This window comes from Protomyctophum parallelum (genome assembly GCF_964188405.1).
Source record: "Protomyctophum parallelum genome assembly, chromosome: 23".
Taxonomy (NCBI): Eukaryota; Metazoa; Chordata; class Actinopteri; order Myctophiformes; family Myctophidae; genus Protomyctophum; species Protomyctophum parallelum.
Genome location: NC_139715.1, coordinates 26911684 through 26931926, shown reverse-complemented (window position 1 = coordinate 26931926; position 20243 = coordinate 26911684). Strand labels below are relative to the sequence as shown.

The 20243-nt window shown below is 44.9% G+C and overlaps 1 protein-coding gene across 3 annotated transcripts in view; it reads left to right on the top strand.

The window, feature by feature from the left end:
- The window catches only part of xirp2a (xin actin binding repeat containing 2a), an 81353-nt gene that overhangs the window by 24480 nt on the left and 36630 nt on the right, over positions 1–20243 (top strand). For all 3 annotated transcript variants that reach the window (XM_083758533.1, XM_083758532.1, XM_083758531.1), the window contains exon 2: positions 11460–11568. In XM_083758533.1, coding sequence (XP_083614659.1) covers positions 11460–11568 — 109 coding nt within the window. The remainder of the gene's footprint in view (positions 1–11459; positions 11569–20243) is intronic.

Here is a 20243-nt window from a genome sequence, read left to right as displayed (position 1 = left end):
CAAAGTGAGTGGCAAAGAACGTTTTCTTATGCAATCAGATAGGACTATTCTGTTTGAATGTATAGAATGTATGCCACTCAGTAAGCGTTCCCGCATAACTTCCAGGTATGTGACGCGCATATAACCCTCTATAATGACACGGCACCCACACTCCATCCATCCGTATGTCTGTTAACCCATTTTGGGCAGGAACCCCTTTTGGTGTTAGCATTATGTTATGCTTTAGCTATTGAAAAATAGAAGATCAGCTTGTAGGTCTGCTATTTTTGAAAAATCGAAGAACGACTGACATAGAAACATAGCTTTTTCAGAAAGCTGTCAGGATGTAGAAGACATTTATAGAATCTGATCTCAGGTCAGAATGGGTTAACAAGCATGTCCTGAGGAGGGACACGGTGGCACAGTATAGTGCTGTCGCCTCACAGCTAGAAGGTCCTGCAGGGTTCAATTCCCGCCGTGGGCGCTGGGGGTGTGTTCTCTCCTCTGTGTCGTCAGTGCCCATACCCTATAGGTGGGGTTGGCGAAAGGGCCTTTCTGTGTGGAGGTCGCACGTTCTCCCCGTGGTCTCTAAAACTGCCTCCCCCTGGCCAGCCTGATGGAGGGGAAAGGATTGCATTGTAGGAAGCATGAGGTCAGTCCGTCGCTCTCCCCAGGTTGGCAGAGGGAGTGTATAGAGCCCAGGATTACATCAGATAATTGACACTGGGTGAAAAAAGGGGTTACAAAATCGTGGGATAAAAACAAAACAATAACATGTCCCGGCTTGTCATTGCTCTGCTGTCTTCATATACAGGGCTTCAGTACAGACATAGGTGGAAGCAGCTCCATTTGGACCAGGGACCACCAGGGGTCCACCCCCAATGCATATTTATAAACTACTCTAATGCATATAAAATGTGATGCTCTTTATTCGACCTCTCCTTCACTTGGTACTTTGCTGCTATATTCACTCCAGGTACATCACTCTCTCATGGGTTCTCTCTCTCTCTCTCTCTCTCTCTCTCTCTCTCTCTCTCTCTATCTCTCTCTCTCTCTCTCTCTCTCTCTCTCTCTCTCTCTCTCTCTCTCTCTCTCTCTCTCTATCTCTCTCTCTCTCTCTCTCTCTCTCTCTCTCTCTCTCTCTCTCTATCTCTATCTCTATCTCTCTCTCTCTCTCTCTCTCATATAATGAATAGAGTCGATGGGCGATGGAGTGAGCGTTTGTGAGTTTTCATGTTTCTGTTGAATATACGGAAGAAAATGAAAGAGACGGCACTTGAAAGGAGGTCATGTCAACATGTTCTGTCCAAGCACACACAGAGAGAGAGAGGCAGAGGAATGAACTTTTAAACGAGGCAAAGTGTTGTCTAGCGCCAACCGTGTGTGACATTGAAATTCGCGGCCAAACGGATAAAATAAACAGTGGGAACAGTGTGTGCCAACCTGTGACGTCAATCGTCTATATGATGCATTTGGGCAATATTTGGTTTCAGCCTGATTTGAACCCAATTTACTTTACATATTTATAATGTTAAAGAAACTAAAAGAAATGTGTGGAGGTAGCGCTATAGTTGGATAAAGGTCCTTTCAAACAGGCAGTGATTTAACCTGCCTATAGTTGATTTTCAATGAGACCTATATGTTTTCTTTGGGATGTGGGCGCGGCCCGTGAAATTGTCGCACACGCGCTCGTTTCGCACACACGCCCACGACTCATCAGACCTGGATTATGTGTAGCTTTTTCTTTTTTTCGCGCCCCTCTTCAGCAGACCTGTCGTCTGCGTTCTACGTCTGCGTTCATCGCTGCCCATTTAAGAGGACCTTTAGCTTTGTGTGTGTGTGCGTGCGTGGGTGTGATGTGTGGATGTGGATGTGTGGACGTGCTCGCTGCTTGCCAATTTAAAAATGAAATTCTACTGCCAAGTTATGCATGAGTGCTTCACATTGTTCCTCTGGCAGTGTGGCCTCCTTCAATTACACATCTCTCTGCAGAGAGAGAGAGAGAGAAATACAGGAAGATAGAGAAACAGAGAGAGAGAGGAATAAAGGTATAGAGGTTGACAAAGATGAAGAGGGGAAGTAGCGAGGAGAGGACAGCGAGGATGGAAAGAAAAGTGGTCCAATTGGCCAGTTGATGGTCGGGCAGTTAAGACCTCAAGGCCTGAAGAAGTATAAGAAAAAACAATAAAATGAGATCCGTTCTCTTTTTTTGTAAGAAGAACATGGAATGATGCAAGAGAGTGGAGTAAGGGAGAAACCGAGGGTCTCTCTCCTCCATCCGCACGACTGAAGCATTTATAGCCGTATTTTATAAACTGACGCGCAGGGATGTTGTCAGTGTTGGGTAAAGCTCGTTTGCAAAGCATGGCAGCATCGTGTGACGTTAGCACGGCTGTAGTCCTCGCCAAAATGCCAAGCGGCTGACGATGTGCAATTAGCATGAAACGTACAAGAGATTTCACACGTGTCAAGGAGATCCCCAGCAGCCTCTCTGTCGGTGACACACTCCTGTAATAGGCCCCAACCTGTGTGCGGTGCCGCAGTGCAGTGCAGTGGGGATGGTTGGATCCAACAGGAACATATGGCGTAGGCAAGGGGTGGGCGACTACGTTTCCACTCTCACTCCGGAGGGCCACATATATATTACTGTGGTAGTAAAAATAGCCGATAGTTACCAGTATGTTAACTTTATGAACTAAATGCAAAATACATTGGACATAAAAAAAAGACAATAACATCTTACTACTTATTAAGCTACCAATTTAGACTTTTAGCTGAAATGAATAAGACACCGGTATTCCAATATTAACCTGAGGGCCACATTAAGTGAAGGTGGGGGCTGCATGTGGCCCCCGGGCCGTGTATGGTGTATGGTGATGGGATATGGCGTGGTTTAACTTACATGCTGTAACTGAGACCTGGTCCTGTGTGTTCAGTTGGTTCTGCTTTTTTGTCTGTTTTCATTTGGCTTCAGTAATTGACCTGAATTAACCCATTCTGACCGGGCACCCATTTTGGTGTTGGCATCATGTTATGCTTTAGCTATTGAAAAATAGCAGATCTACAAGCTCATAGCGCGCCACCGAGTGGCGCGCTACGAGCTTGTAGGTCTGCTATTTTTGAAAAAAATCGAAGAACGACTGACATTTTTTTAATCTGATCTCAGGTCAGAATGAGTTAAAGACCAGCGGATGCTAATGGGATATTTAACAGTAGCATATGAGAAGTGTTGTCGGGGGTCACTCAGTCAACCACAGAGGGAACACCAGGGTGAGATTCTAGCTTATTTGGCATGCAGGCTGTTGATGAGAGGGTTTATGACACTGTGTGTGTGTGTGTGTGTGTGTGTGTGTGTGTGTGTGTGTGTGTGTGTGTGTGTGTGTGTGTGTGTGTGTGTGTGTGTGTGTGTGTGTGTGTGTGTGTGTGTGTGTGTGGGGTTATGCGCGCGATCCCGGATCGTCCTCAAACCACGTATTGACTGAAATGTCAAAGGTCCCCTTTGCGCATATAACGTCCACAAAGCAGCATCTTCACTTGACACTGTGACCTTGTGATGACCTTGTGACCTCGTGTTCAAGTACACGTTGTGTGTGTGTGTGTGTGTGTGTGTGTGTGTGTGTGTGTGACACCATGTGTTCAAGTACAGGGTGATCTCACAGTTCATTATCTATTATGGTGGTCAATGGTTGACCCTCTCTAACTTCCCCCTAAATCCTTTATCTGACACTAATCAATGATCCCAGTTCACCGCCCCCCCTCCAACCCCCCACCTATATACCCCACGCTGTATACGCTCCGAGTCTGTTGTCATTCAATGCAGTGGTCCTTGGCATGGGTCAATGCAGTGGTCCAATGCAGTGGTCCTTGGCATGGGTCCAGGTGGTACCCAGCTAAATGCAGTGGTCCAATGCAGTGGTCCTTGGCATGGGTCCAGGTGGTACCCAGCTAAATGCAGTGGTCCAATGCAGTGGTCCTTGGCATGGGTCCAGGTGGTACCCAGCTAAATGCAGTGGTCCAATGCAGTGGTCCTTGGCATGGGTCCAGGTGGTACCCAGCTAAATGCAGTGGTCCAATGCAGTGGTCCTTGGCATGGGTCCAGGTGGTACCCAGCTAAATGCAGTGGTCCAATGCAGTGGTCCTTGGCATGGGTCCAGGTGGTACCCAGCTAAATGCAGTGGTCCAATGCAGTGGTCCTTGGCATGGGTCCAGGTGGTACCCAGCTAAATGACGGAGAGTTGGTAACTCTTGAGAGTGTAAAATGAAACCAAATGGACCCGCAAGGTCCATTTTACACTCTCAAATAGTTCAATTTTTTTTAAAACATCTGAATAACTTAATTTACAAGAAGTCCACACAAGTATTAGAGAATGTAGAAGAATTGTTATTTTGATCGTTTGCCATGTGTTATCTCTCCTATGGTACCAGCACCAGCTGTACCACATTAACACATTGAGTACGCCGACTGCCTTCAAAATATAGGCTATAGAATACCGGAGGTGTCTGATCGCTTTTACTTTGAAAGCCATGAACCGGAAACACTTTCCTAAAAAAGTTGACTTTACAAAGTGACCTCAACATCCCCGATCATCTTAATATATTGTTTTACGCTCCAAAAAGCGTTCATATTTTGCGGGAGAGACGGATGAGGAGCAGAAAATAAGTGCCAGCATATCGCTCTATTCATCACCACGGAGAGCGCCCTGGATTAGGAGCTACGAGTCATTCTTTCCGTCTCGCTAACGTGGGAGTCAATAATAAGCTAATAGTTGCACTGAGCGTTAGCATACGGCAAGCGAAAAGCGAAATGCCAAAAAAATAAATAGGAAAAATTCTGAATATTAATATCTCGCCCCGCATCGCTGGGATGTCGCTAGGACGTCCTCAGACGTCCTTAGAACTCTACTCTACTCTACTCTATGACGTTCTCAGGCGTCCTACGTGCTGTAAGTGTTAATAAACCATGGAATTATTAATCTTATCCAACAATCGTCCATCAAAATATTCTTTAGTTTTGGGTCTTGAGAGGCTAAATGTCATCAAATGGTGCCCCGTGGTTCAAATGCTGAATAAATAATGGACCTTGATGTGGAAAGGTGTTGAAAAGCACTGATTTAAAGTATCTGCCCTGTGTCCCAGTCACTTATCAATGACATCGATCCAAAAGAATCACTTGGGTAAGCACACATGCACACACACACACACACACACACACACACACACACACACACACACACACACACACACACACACGCACACATGAACACACGAACACATGAACACACACACGCACCAGAAGCTCACTCCTAGGAATTGGGAAAGGATGATGAATGTGTTTGTGCAAAGGCGGATGAAAACAGAGAGATATGATTGTTTCCACACACACACACACACACACACACACACACACACACACACACACACACACACACACACACACACACAGCGCTGGGTCTGCGCTATAGACTAAATTGCTTTTATTATTTGAGCCTATATTGCATTCATAGTGCATTATGAAATATGAATAAAGTATTGATGATTGTCAGCCTGAGAAGAAGAATAAATGTATCTTCTTTGCAAAGCCTCTTAAGTCGCTCGCATTCACCGCAGTTTCGCTTCTGCAAATTTGCACACACCGTTACGTGCATACACATTGCATGCATGTGCACAAGTACACTACACACACACACACACACACACACACAGAAACACTGAATAATCATCGCTACTGCTCAAAGCGTTTTTAATCTTTCTCCAGAGCCAGGTTGCAGGAGGTCGCAGTCAGACTGTGTGTGTGTGTGTGTGTGTGTGTGTGTGTGTGTGTGTGTGTGTGTGTGTGTGTGTGTGTGTGTGTGTGTGTGTGTGTGTGTGTGTGTGTGTGTGTGTGTGTGTGTGTGTGTGTGTGTGTGTGTGTGTGTGTGTGTGTGTGTGTGTGTGTGTGTGTGTGTGTGTGTGTGTGTGTGTGTGTGTGCGCGTGCGTGAGTGCGTGTACATGCGCATGTGTCGCAGTCAGACTGAGCTCTCTGCCAGCTCATTTTATTGACGTACTCAGTACTGTGGTGGCATCATCTCCCGGGGGGGGGGGGGGGGCAAAATGTTTGGAAAGTGTCAACATTTTACTCTAGACTGAGGCCATTCTGGTCCTCACGTGTCAGACAGACAGACAGACTATAACCAAGGACATTCTGGTCCTCACGTGTCAGACAGACAGTGTTAAAGACAGTGTAAAATGAAACCAAATACCATTTTACTCTCTCAAGAGAGGGCTAAATCTCATCAAATGGTGGTCCGTGGCTCAAATGCTGAATACATAATGGACCCTGATATGAAAAGGGTTGAAACCCACTGTCCGTTGGGGAGCATGAATGTGTTCAATCAGTTTCGTGGCAATCCGGCTGTGAGATTGTCAGATGGCTCACAACGCGAGTGGAAACGGTGCCCACAGGGCGACGCTAAGGGAAAGGTCATGAGGTCAACGTACAATCAGTATAGGGTTTTGTCAATGTAAGTTGAACCACTGTAAAGTATCATCAAGAGAAGAGCGTGCGAATAATGACCTTCAACATCACATCATGGTTTGATAGGATCAGTGGCAAGGTCGTTGGGAGACACTCTGCAGCATCCAACAACAAACGGACATTAAAGAAGACAATCAAATAGTTGAGTGCAACACACACAGCTTCACACTAGTTTGTGCTTTTGGAATGTTGGTGTTGTGTGTATGTTTATAGTTATCTTTGTAAAGAGACAATTCATCATGCTTATTTCATTGTGCTTTTGAGAGACAATTCATGTGAGTTTATTTCACCATGCTTTTGAGAGACAATTCATGTACTATTTCATCATGCTTTTGTTAGAGTAAAAACATTTGCAGTTTATTGATGCTAGATACATCTATGTTTGTATTTTGCATTGCTGTCATAGTACATTGCATTTCATGTTTGTCAGATAAGTTTCTGAATTTTTTTCTGTATTTACAGCGTACAAACACACGTGCTCAGGTGCCAGAACAGTGGCGGATGAATGAGCAGTACAGTTGGAGATGGCATATGTTGTCCCCTTAGGGCCGTTACCGTGGATAGATGTGGTCAAATAAGGAGACCAAAGCCCTCGTCAAAATATGTCAGATGAGCATATTAATCAAACACATAAAACACTGCAGTGTACAGAATATTCTGTCTGTGCAAGTGTGCGTAAACATGGAGGGCTGTCACTGTGTGTAGGGATCCGAGTGGAGACATCTTGTTTAAATATAAAATAAATAAACACATGTTTAGCTCAGCATGATCTATACAGTACAGATTGTAAACTTCAGATCATTTTGCGCTCCGGTCTCCACTGTGCCTCGGCCATGTGCCCAAACACACACACACACACACACACACACACACACACACACACACACACACACACACACACACACACACACACACAGCGCTGGGTCTGCGCTATAGACTAAATTGCTTTTATTATTTGAGCCTATATTGCATTCATAGTGCATTATGAAATATGAATAAAGTATTGATGATTGTCAGCCTGAGAAGAAGAATAAATGTATCTTCTTTGCAAAGCCTCTTAAGTCGCTCGCATTCACCGCAGTTTCGCTTCTGCAAATTTGCACACACCATTACGTGCATACACATTGCATGCATGTGCACAAGTACACTACACACACACACACACACACACACACACAGAAACACTGAATAATCATCGCTACTGCTCAAAGCGTTTTTAATCATTCTCCAGAGCCAGGTTGCAGGAGGTCGCAGTCAGACTGAGTGTGTGCGTGTGTGCGTGTGTGTGTGTGTGTGCGCGTGTGTGAGTGCGAGTACATGCGCATGTGTCGCAGTCAGACTGAGCTCTCTGCCAGCTCATTTTATTGACTGCATGCAGGCCACGGCTGCATGGCAGCACACACCATGCAGGGGGTCGCAAGGATGAGGATGAGGAGTGGGCAGGTAGGCAGGCAGACAGACAGACAGACAGACAGACAGACAGGCAGGCAGGCAGGCAGGCAGGCAGGCAGATGAGTGCACAGAGATATAGTTTTCATTACAGTACTGTGGTGGCATCATCTCCCTGGGGGGGGGGGGTGTGTGCATATTTTCCAACTTAGTGAGGACCACATATTTCCTCACAATGATAGTGTTGGCAAAATGTTTGGAAAGTGTCAACATTTTGCTCTAGACTGAGGACATTCTGGTCCTCACGTGTCAGACAGACAGACAGACTATAACCAAGGACATTCTGGTCCTCACGTGTCAGACAGACAGTGTAAAAGACAGTGTAAAATGAAACCAAATACCATTTTACTCTCTCAAGAGAGGGCTAAATCTCATCAAATGGTGGTCCGTGGCTCAAATGCTGAATACATAATGGACCCTGATATGAAAAGGGTTGAAACCCACTGTCCGTTGGGGAGCATGAATGTGTTCAATCAGTTTCGTGGCAGTCCGGCTGTGAGATTGTCAGATGGCTCACAACGCGAGTGGAAACGGTGCCCACAGGGCGACGCTAAGGGAAAGGTCATGAGGTCAACGTACAATCAGTAGCGTCCATACTCCAGAGACTATCTCTATGTGCACAGCAGTGTTGTTTTCGTCGACTACCTATTTTCACTGACAAAAACAAATGGAAACTAAATGAAAACTAAGCTACGATGACTAAAACTAAGACTAAATATACTGACAATTTCGTCGACAAATAAAAACTAGACTAAAATGTTAGGAAGGAACTAGTGGACAAGAGATCCAGTAAAAGTCATTTTACCCTTGGTTTCATGCTGAAAATAGCTGATCTACAAGCTCACAACGTGTCGCAACGCGAAGCGTTGTGAGCTTGTAGATCGGCTATTTTCAGCAAGTGTAAAAACACTCATTACGACGGCATCAAGACCCGCCAAAATACATTTTAGTCGAATAAATCAACTGTAGATTTAGTCGACTAAAATCTTATGACATTTAGTCAACTAAAACTAGACTAACACTAAGACATTCCAGGTGACTAAAACTAAATTAAGTTTCAGTCCAAATATGACTATATTATATTATGATAATATTAATATATTATTATTATTATTACTAAACTAAAATAGAAATTTTCTGCCAAAAACAACACTGGTGCACAGCAAATTCTGTAGCAGCCATTCTCAACTATATAGTCGAGTGCATTTAAGCGATATCACACGAGAGGGTGTGCTTTGCTGTCGTTAATGGCACGCCCGCGTCGCTGCAGGAACGAGACGATAGGCGAGTTCCGTAGGCGGCGCAGAAGTGCCATTAATCCATTTTGAGCGGTAACCCCTTTTGGTGTTAGCATCATGTTATGCTTTAGCTATTGAAAAATAGCAGATCTACAAGCTCATAGCGCGCCACCGAGTGGCGCGCTACGAACTTGTAGGTCTGCTATTTTTGAAAAATCGAAGAACGACTGACATAGAAACATAGCTTTTTCAGAAGACTGTCAGGATGTAGAAGACATTTTTTTAATCTGATCTCAGGTCAGAATGAGTTAATGACGCTAAAGCACCACCCTAACAAGCACCTTGTAGGCGAGGAGGGAGCACGGTTTGTTCATTGTAGGAAATTATATCATAATGGCTCTGCATCAATGTAATAATAAACGTATGCTTTGTGAGCCAGCCTGAGCCGTGATGTCACAAGTTTTGCGGATTTCCCGCTTTGCCTGTTTACATGGAGACGGGAGGAAAACGGCGTTTTCAAAGACTTCCGCTCTGAAAGGAAACTTTGTTGCGTTTTCACCCCCCCCCAAAAAAGTCTGTTCTCGTTTAAATGGACCCCCGCAAACGATACTTTATTTTTTGCCGTTTTCTATGATCACCGTTCTCGTCTAAAAGGGGCCTAAGACTGACTAAATCACTGTAATGTATAAACATCTTTTGAAAATAGCAGATCTGCAAGCTTGTAGATTGGCTATTTTCAAACGGTTGGAATGCATATAGGGTTGAAGACGTTAATGTATGGTTTGGAATAATGAGCAAAATCTACAAAGTAACTAGTAACTAGTGTTGTCAAATAATTGTAGTGGAGTAAAAGTATAGTAAAAGTGCGGACATTTGGAAATACTCTGGTAAAGTGAAAGGACCTCAAAATGTTACTTAAGTACAGTATTTTAGTAAATGTACTTAGTTACTTTACACCAATGGTTTTTGAGGTAATGTTTGGGAGCAAAGTGTTGGACAAACAGATGTTGGTGTGTGTGTGCGTGTGCGTGTGTGTGTGTGTGTGCTCGCGTGTGCGGCCACTCTCTGAGTTCTACTAAATTGTGTGTGGGAGGTACAGTACTGTGTATGTATGATAATTGTTAACGGCGTGTGGAGTATTGTACAGTTTTATGCAAATGCAACAACCACAGACTTTGACATTGACATTAAACAGTGAGGAAGGAAGGACAGTGTTTTCATTTCACTGTGTACTCATAAAATGATTGGGTAGGAGAACAAGGGTGTGTGTGTGTGTGTGTGTGTGTGTGTGTGTGTGTGTGTGTGTGTGTGTGTGTGTGTGTGTGTGTGTGTGTGTGTGTGTGTGTGTGTGTGTGTGTGTGTGTGTGTGTGTGTGTGTGTGTGTGTGTGTGTGTGTGTGTGTGTGTGTGTGTGTGTGTGTGTGTGTGTGTGTGTGTGCGGCTGTGTGCGTGTACGCGTGCTTGTCGTTGAGTTGATGCGCTATTGGAGCCATCGAGGGAATGTTAAGAGTAATTTATTTGATTTGCAAATACTGTGGAAATGCACACACACACACACACACACACACAAGTGTTTGTTCTGTTGGTGGTAGATGATTTACATCTGCGTGTCTCTCTCTCCACTGTCTCTCTTTTCTAAATGTTTTCAGGAGAAAAACAACCTGCATTATACAACCAAGGACACATCATTTCAGCATGGACCCACCCCCCTTCCCCCTCCCCCCCCCCCCCCCCCCCACACACACACACACACACGTCATTGGCTTATCACATGCATGTATCACACACACACACACACACACACGCGTCATTGGGTTATCACATGCACGTATCACACCATGTTGTTTTATCAGGACAGCTCTTTAGTTGCACACCAGGGTTTTCCTTTTTTACCATTTTAAATTCAACTTTGTTTGCCGTTCCCTGCCACGTCGATTCCTCGCCTCATTGTCAAGGTCATTTCTGTTTGCGTTCTTTGTGCTGTATGTGTGTGTTTGTGTTTGTGCATGTGTGCGTGTGCTCCCTAAAGCAGTATGGCGTTCTGCAACAGTGCGGTGCTTCAATGTCACTCATTTTGTGTGTGTGTGTCTAAAGGCATGTGGGGGGGGGGGGGGGGGGGGGTTGTTGGGCGAAGCCATCCCAAACTATGAGTTTTTGACGACCCAAACTCACCTCTGCACAAACAGCACCTCCCCTTTGAAAAGCACAGCTGTTTCCTCTGATTGACCTCTCTGTCTGTCTCTCTCTCTCTCTCTCTCTCTCTCTCTCTCTCTAACCAGGAAGTAGCAGCGGTCCACTGGTCCCCGTCCAGAAAGCCGCCGTCCAGTCACAGCGTGTCTCAGACCTCCACAGGAGCCAACATGGCCTCCGTTCACCACGGCGGACACTGTAAGTACGAAGTTCAAGTTTGTACGTTATTGTTACATCTTGTGTACAGAGTCAAACTTATTTTTGTTTGGCTTCCTTCAGACATTGTAGCAGCATAGATAGCAGCATCAAACAGCAAACAAAGGGATAGAATATAGAGTGCAAGAAAGAGCGAACGATGCAGTAAAAGATTGTAACATATGTACGTGTTAGGGCTGCGAATCTTTAGGTGTCCCACTATTCGATTCGATTCCGATTCTTGGGGTGACGATTCGATTCAAAAACGATCTTTTCGATTTTTCCGATTCTCGATTAAAAAAAGATTTTTTTTCGATTCTAAAGCAGTTTATTTTATTTTATTAAAAACAATTAAATTTAATTTTAGCATGATCTACTCCAGTCTTCTGGCATGAAAGCAGAGTACATTTAGTAAAAAGCTTGTATAATTGTAAAGGTTTTATCAACTGAATGATTTAAACACACAAAGGTTAAATCCAAGAGTAAGAACATGTCTCATTTATTTAGCTTGCACAAATTTGAACCAGTACAAAAGTTACAAAATCTCTTCTCACTCAATACCAGAACAATACTAATACTAATAATAATTAGTATTAAAACAGGTGTAAAATAAATACAATTGGCAGGCTTAGCTTAGCTGGTAGTAAATGCACTATGCAGAAACCCAGGCCATAATGCATTGCATGCACAGGTACATTTGTGCAACAAACAAAAAAATTCGATTTTTGAAAAATGAGAATCGATTCTGAATCGGACGGCATTAGAATCGCGATTCTAACTCAAATCGATTTTTTTTGACAGGCCTAGTACGTGTGCATGTCTTCCCTGTAGTAGCAAAGTTAGGTAAAGTTCTTGTGAACAGCTTCACCGTATAGGTTATGTTCCATATATACAAAGCAATTTGTTGTTTAGAAAGGTGCACAAACCTTAGTTTAGAAAGGTGCAAGTTGAGGCTATGTTCCATGTATACAATAACATTTGTTTAGAAAGGTGCAATTTGAGCATAATAGTGCGAGAAGTGGGCGAGGGAGAGAGGGAAAAGCGTTTTCCCTTGCCCTGTTTCACTCTTCTTATCAGTTCGTTCATGTATCTGATTGTTCTGACTGGGAAAGAAGCTTTTTTCTCTCTGTGCCCCATGCATGCCTGCCTTTGTTAACTTCTGTCAGTGGTGGAAAAAGTACTCAGAAGTTTTTTACTTGAGTATCAAGTATTGGTATCAAAATGTACAAAAGTAGAAAGTACTCCTTTTGTAGATAATGGAATGCAAGCAGATATACAATGACTTGAGTCATTGACTACTAGCATGCGCATATATCGCATATATAGCGCATATCTCCGCTCCCTCCATTGGCTCCCAAGGTTGCTGCCCGCAAGAGTACAAAACTCTGATGCTGGCCTTCAAAGCAACTAAAGGTATATGCACCCCCATATCTTCAAAGTCTGATCGGACCCTCCAAACCCTCCCATGCGCTCACATCAGCCAACGCAGGGACTGGGGCTGGCAGAACATTCACTGAAAACGCAGGGACAGAGCTCCACACGTCCCAAACTCTTCTCCCTTCTGGCTCCAAAACTATGGAATGCACTTTCCATTGCAATCAGACTCACTCCAATCTTTCGCCGTAGTCTTAAAGCTCACCTCTTCAGACTCCATCTTAGCCCGTAGCACTTGTCGTAGCACTTTCCCTATAGCCTCGACGACCTTACAGGCGTATGCAATTTATGTAATTTAGATAGCATTTTTTGTAGACATACGTAGCACTCGAGTGTATACGCATAGTTTCATTATGATATTCCACTGTTTGACAGTACGTATATGATTCTTGACTATTTCTATGTATTTGATGTATTGCCATGTGTTGTTCTTGCTTACTGTAAAACACTCTGGATTAAAGGACTACTTTTCAACCTATCTTCATATAATAGGTCCTCACTAATAATCATGAAACAATGGCGCAATTTTTTTCTATTCAGTCTGTGTCTCATAGGAGGGCTGTGGGCAGTTTAGAAACCGTCTTCCAGTGACATCATCAATGGGGAATCCAAGCTAATAGAAACTGCAGGCTTTCTAGTCCTGAAAAGTTGCAATGCGAAAATGGAAGCCATCGTTCTCATGATAATGAAAATCTAAACATTTCTGTAAAAAAATCTTGTTTAAAAAGAAATCTGCCTAATGATGATGTCACTGGAAGACGGTTTCTAAACTGCCCACAGCCCTCCTATGAGACACACCCCCTTTCTGAAACCAGCTCCTCGCCACTCGCCCTACACACTTGCCCTCGATATGCGCGTTCACACGAGGCTGCGCCATATTAAGTGTTGTCCGAAACCAAGCAGCCTTGAGTGGAAGTGGCTTATAAAGCCCTCAAGAGCGAGTCTGTGCCGATCTAGACTCGATTGCCTTGTGCAGCCCTGCTTTCTGTCCGCATGGAAATCGCGACCTACAAATGGTACCACTACAAATAAATGATAAATAAACTCCTCCTAAACAATCTTCATCTGATGCAGAATAGACAATGCTCCAACTGATGTTCACAAGGGCTCTTTATTTACCCCACCGTGAAAAACTATAAATGAAACCACACAAACAAAACAACTTTTAACACAATGATTTATAAACACCATGGATGTATATGTCATTTTTGACAGTCACGCTGTATTTCCTTTTTCCATATTAATGAAATCCACATGTCACACAAACATACACGATACAATGCAATATAACTGTACAAACAAAATAACAGGTAACACAATTGCATGATGGTAACCATGGCAACGAATAGTGTCTGTTTCCTGTTTCTGCACAAGGAGGGCGAGTGTATCTCCAAACAGTTTTTTAAACCCAGCACCCTAATCAAGGGAACTTGATTCAGCTGGAGGGGCACTTCCTGACGAGGGATCCTCCCGAGAGCACTTCAAGTCAAGGGACTGGTTTCAGATTATTAGTGAGGACCTATTATATGAAGATAGGTTGAAAAGTGGTGAAGTGGTCCTTTAAGAGCGTCTGATAAATGCCTGAATTGTAAAAAAAAAAAAAAAAAAGAAAAAGGGAAAAAATGCATTTATAACATCATCCAAGGGTTTCATATGATCCCTTTTTTGAAAGTGACAACTTTGACAATGTTCCAAACTCGAAGAGGAGGACCGTGGGTATAGGAAACTCCAGAACAGTGTTAGACAGTCAGGCAAACACGACGTGTTTACACAACTCATAGATCCATGTCGGTTCCTGCTGTCTGTCTGGATGACATGCTGTACATCACGTGACATTCGAGGCCCCGGGGGGGCGCAGCAGCGGCTCGCTGCGATTGCACCGCGGTTGCACCAGCACTTCAAACGCTCCTCATACAGCTATCCGCACAATTCCCGGGCTGTGTGAACGGAATCATGCGGCTCCCATCTAGTGTAGGCTAGGGGAGGCGATAACCATTGCTGTGGCTGAAACGAAACCCCCCCCGTCTCTGATTGCGTTTCCGTGGTCAGATAAGGCCCCCCCCCCTATGTTCACTGATTTGGCAGCTTTTTAATGGGAACGGTATCGCGCGCCGCGCGGGGTGAGGTTGCCAGATACTGGTCTTCCATTACTGCGATAGCGGCACGCCGTGTGTGTTTGGTTTTCCTTCCAGAGTGGCTTGCTGCAGAGCACACAGAGATAGGACCTGTACAGCCAGAGAGGCTGTGAGCACCATTATTGCCTCACACGTGTGGCAAATAAAACACACACACACACACACACACACACACACACACACACACGCAAATATTAAACATTTGAATAGGGGAGTGAGTAGAAAAGACAATGACTGTGTGTGTGCGCACATATGTGTGTATGTGCGTGAGAGTGGCGTGCGTGCATGCATGCGTGTGTGTGTGTGTGTGAGAGTGGCGTGTGTGCGTGCGTGTGTGTTGGGGGAGGACATGTGTGCATGTGTCTGCTGTGAAGCGCTGACAGTGTGAATCCACACTGATGGACATGATGACAGACCATGTGCCTTCACAGCGGCACAACACACACACACACACACACACACACACACACACACACACACACACACAGACGGCCTCTCCTCCTGTCTACATGGCATCAGCAAGTGTTTAATTTTGGTCTCTTTCCCCCTGGTCCTAAATCACGACGATCGTCCAAAAACAGAAGCTTGTTGTTGGGTCTTAGCCAGCCACCCGTTTGGGTTAGCCCCCCCCGTCCCCCCGTCCCCCGTCCCCACCCCCACCCCCACCCCGGCCTGTGTGTCAACGCTGTCGCTGGCGCCGTGATTTACTGCAGGGTCACATGACAACCGGAGGTGGCGGAGGGAGTTGTCTGCCCTCCTCACCTCCACCTCTCACTCCAACGCTCCCCCCCGACAGGCGTTTTAAATATAGAACGACTCCTGATGAACGGGACCACCACCGTACAAATTAATATGTTTTTTTTTTTAATGTTTCAAAGGTATTAAGCTCACAATGCGTCATGACGCCAACTTGTAGATTTAATTTCTTTGCTACTTTCAAAACAGTATTGTGTGTGCCTACGTCCTGACGTCACTCGCTCATCCCCTGGTTCCAAGGGTTTTGCGGAAGTTATAACAACAAATCGTCTCATATAAGAATTGTGGTCCAAAACAAACTGTCTCAGCGATATATTGTTGGGGAGGTGTCTCTGTATCTGTGTCATATTTGATACAGCCCGTTTCTAGTGAAAATGTAACTAATTCAGCATTATAGCGTTTTCTCGCAGTCAGTTGATTCTTCATATCCATATGGGCGAAACGGCCAGGATGAACACAGTTCTTGTACGAGGCGATCTAATATATATACAGTATATACTGTACCAATGAGACGTAATCATGTTGCGATTTGATCGCGCCACTGAAGGCCATGTTTGTATCAGAACATGTCAAGGCGAAGGTTGAATGGCACTGATATTTTGACTGTAATTAGAGCCCTGGGAGCTCAGTAGATGGACTGTAGCATAGTATAATTATTATTATACAGCATAACTCCAGTCACGTAACTGTAAACATCCCTAACCCCCCCCCCCCCCCCCGCATGTCTTCCCTGTCTTGAATGAACCAATATTAATACAGTATTTGATTTATTTGCTTTAAAGAACCTCTCTGCCCCACCACACACACACACACACACACACACACACACACACACACACACACACACACACACACACACACACACACACACGCACACATAAGAGAAATGAGCCCTTAAGGCATTATTGATTTGCTGTTGCAAAGGAGGACGGGGTAACATTGGCAGGGCGAGGTGTTGTAGCCCCGAGACAGCAGTGTCTCTCCAGGTGACTTCAAAACACCAGCTGCTCTCTTTCCTCCACACATTCTGATGAATGCCAAGTGCTGCTTTGATGAAAAAAAAGCAGTGGTGGGGAAAGTAAAAGTCGATTGGCATCAAAATGTACTTAGGGCTTAAGGGCAAGAGAGAATATTTTAACATCGACGACGTCTGCCGTTATACCGCCGCCGGTTCTGGCTGCCGGTGCCGTCTTGTTTTCCGTTTACCGTCCTGCTCTCCCGTCCACTAAAATGACTCCCGGTTTTTGCCGGCGTCTATTACCGCTTGCCTGATCCCATGTGAATACAGCATTATCCCTACATTTCTTTGCAATTTTTTAAAAATCTACATCAACGACTAATTTTGAGCTTATAGATCTGCTATTTGAACTATTAAAAAATAGTGAACTAAGCTTAGGTTTGACACACCGAAATGTCGGCACCCGTGTGAAATTCATCTCCGTAATATGTCAGTGTGGACGGATGGACGACGGTCTCCGTGGGGCGGGGTGTGTGTGTGTGTGTGTGTGTGTGTGTGTGTGTGTGTGTGTGTGTGTGTGTGTGTGTGTGCACGCGCACATTGTATACACTGTATACACCGTATACCAGGGAGAGGTTCTGTGATCCTATCATTAGCTATCCTAGTACCAGAGCATGTTTCCCCCCCCCCCCCCATGTCAGGAAGGGGAAGAACAGGAAATCCATGCACAATTTCAGCAGGATTATCAGCAGCCTCTGATAACCATGCAGGGCTTCTCTTGGCTGGTCGATGAGCTGCTGCCATGGGGGGGCGACTCCGCAGGGACCCGAGGGAGAGGAAAGGAGAGCATTGGGTTGGAAAGAAGGCAACCCAGAAGCACTGTCAATGCATGCTGTCTGGCCATAACACTGTGAGGTCTGCCTGACCCATTTTGAGATTTTGAAGTGGATTATCTTTGCCCCGTGAAGCTCTCAGAAGGTTCCCCTTCCATGACGGGGGGGGTCAAAGCGTCTGGAGACAGTAGCCAAATAGCATTTTGTGAGCAGAAATTAATTGGAAAATGAGCTACATTTCCTGACCATCTGTCCACTGTACCAATACATTAGAGACACATACTTCCCACTGATTATAATCACACAAGGAGAGTTTGAAGAAAAAAACCTCCCATATCTCCTGGGCGAAGTACAACAATGTGCTGCTGTGATAGGAGAAGGATATCAAATGGAACACAACAATGACCCTAAAGACTACTAACCATCGTGCGTATTCCTGCACTATCTGCATCAAGTGATCTCGGTACATATAGAAATTGATTTGTTGAAGACTCTGACTTTCAATTTGACATCAATTTAGTTTTGATTGTATTGTTCCACTTTTTTTGCTTTGTGGAAACATGTAAACATATGTTTGCTCATGCCCATGAAGCCATTTGAATTGAATTGGGAGAGAGACAGACAGACAGACAGACAGAGTCCTGGGATTCTATTGTCTGTAAGAGTAATGTCTCCGTCTTGGCGTGGTGACAGAGTGGAGCGGTGCAGGGGGGGAACCAGATACGAGCTGAAGGAAGGGGTTATATAAGCATTGGACACACAGCCTACACTTGGTGAAAACAATGACGTTCAGGGTTTGGGGTCACGGTCAAAATGCGATGCGGCATGGAAATGCCCCCCCACCCCCCCCCCCCCCCCACCCCACCCCCAGGGCAAAGCATGCAGTGGGCCGTCTGTGATTTAAGCTCAACACCCCGCGGGAGGTCACCAGGGGGGTGTCAAGGCTCGGAAGCTGCATGCTGTGGAGAGAGATAGAGATAGAGAGATATAGCGGTGTTAAGCTGGCGGCTACACAGCTCCAGCCTGCGCGGGCACACCGTGGTCACGGCTTGCAACAGCATGACAGTCTGACCTTGATAATCCATCTGGAGGAAAAAAGGTTCTGAAAAGCAGAGCAACACCAAGGCATGATACGATTCCCCATAATCATAACCCCATATAATGATAACCAATTTTTCACCTGTTAGCTTTCTTCTTTTCTTGCTCCAGTGTCCTTTTCTTGCCCTCGGCGCTGCCTGCCTGTTTCTCCCACAGAGGTTATCGGCAACATCACGGCTATCATCTCTCCGAGTGACATTGCTGCAAATCGCAATGGTTGGACAGGTTCGAAAAAGCAAAGTTATAACCCAGGGTTTGAATCTTCACCACGTCCACGTTTACTACATTCACAAGGACTAGGTCGGCTAATTTCACCAAATGTTTGCTGATTTCTGCCGAATGTATGCCTATTATGATATGCCCAGAATAGGGATGCTATAGGGTTCATGTGTAGTTTAATTAACAATCCGGGTTTTACTGGAGGGTGAGCGAGTGCATTTTCCGGCAGCGGCATCAGCCGCGGAGTCTCCGCCATTTGCCGACAGCACCCGCGGCAGGCGGCAGTGTTTCTCGGCGGCATCAGTCCGACACCCTACCCCAATACTATAGGCTAATAACTTAATAAGTAAGGCTGCATGACATGATCGAATATATCCATTGTACCTTCATCAGAGTGGAGAATATAAGTATAAATCAAGTTGATCAAAGCCACTCTTCTCTGCCCCTCTCTCTAACAGACACAGTTAACGATCGCTTGTTAAGTGCCTGCCAGACAGACAATCAGATGAAATGAAGGCAGTTGTAGAGTAGAGTGTAGACTAGTGAACTGAACGTTTTCTGTTTATATCAAGTACTTCATACCAGCCCCTTATGAAACTACTTCTCCCCAAATCCAAATGGATTTATTTTTCCATCCTGACAGTAACTAGCATACAATGAGAACTGAGAAGATCTCCACAAAGGTTTACTCATCAAAACTAATTATAAAACTGTAACCATCAAAGCATGCGCTAATGGTGATGTGACCATGGCATGTGCATAATATCAAATCTTAAAAGTTTTATCTATTGATAAAAATAAAAATAAAGTTTTATTTATTTATTATTTATTATTTTTGGGGGGGGGGGGGTTCAATTAATTGATTATTAATCGGCAGAGCTGTCGATTATTTGATTTGGCTGATGGTCACTTTCTGGCATCCCTAATACCGTTATGCATATCGGCCCCATCTGTGAAAGACGGCGAGCGTTCGAGGCAGTTGAATATCCGATGTTCGGAGTTTCGTGACTTCTGCCGCGCGCCTGAGAGAATCAATGGGAACTGTGCATCCTGAATTGCCTCTCTCTGTCGTTCGCTCTTTTCTCAAATCTGCTCCAGACAGACGATAACAGGCTCTCGCATATCGACGCTGCGTGAGAGAAACGGACATGTTTTCAGATAGTTAGGTTCTCTCTTTTTTTCCTCCTCCTTTTTCCCCTGAGATGTTGCGGGGGGGATCAGAGCCTGCAGTCGCTCGCTGCAACT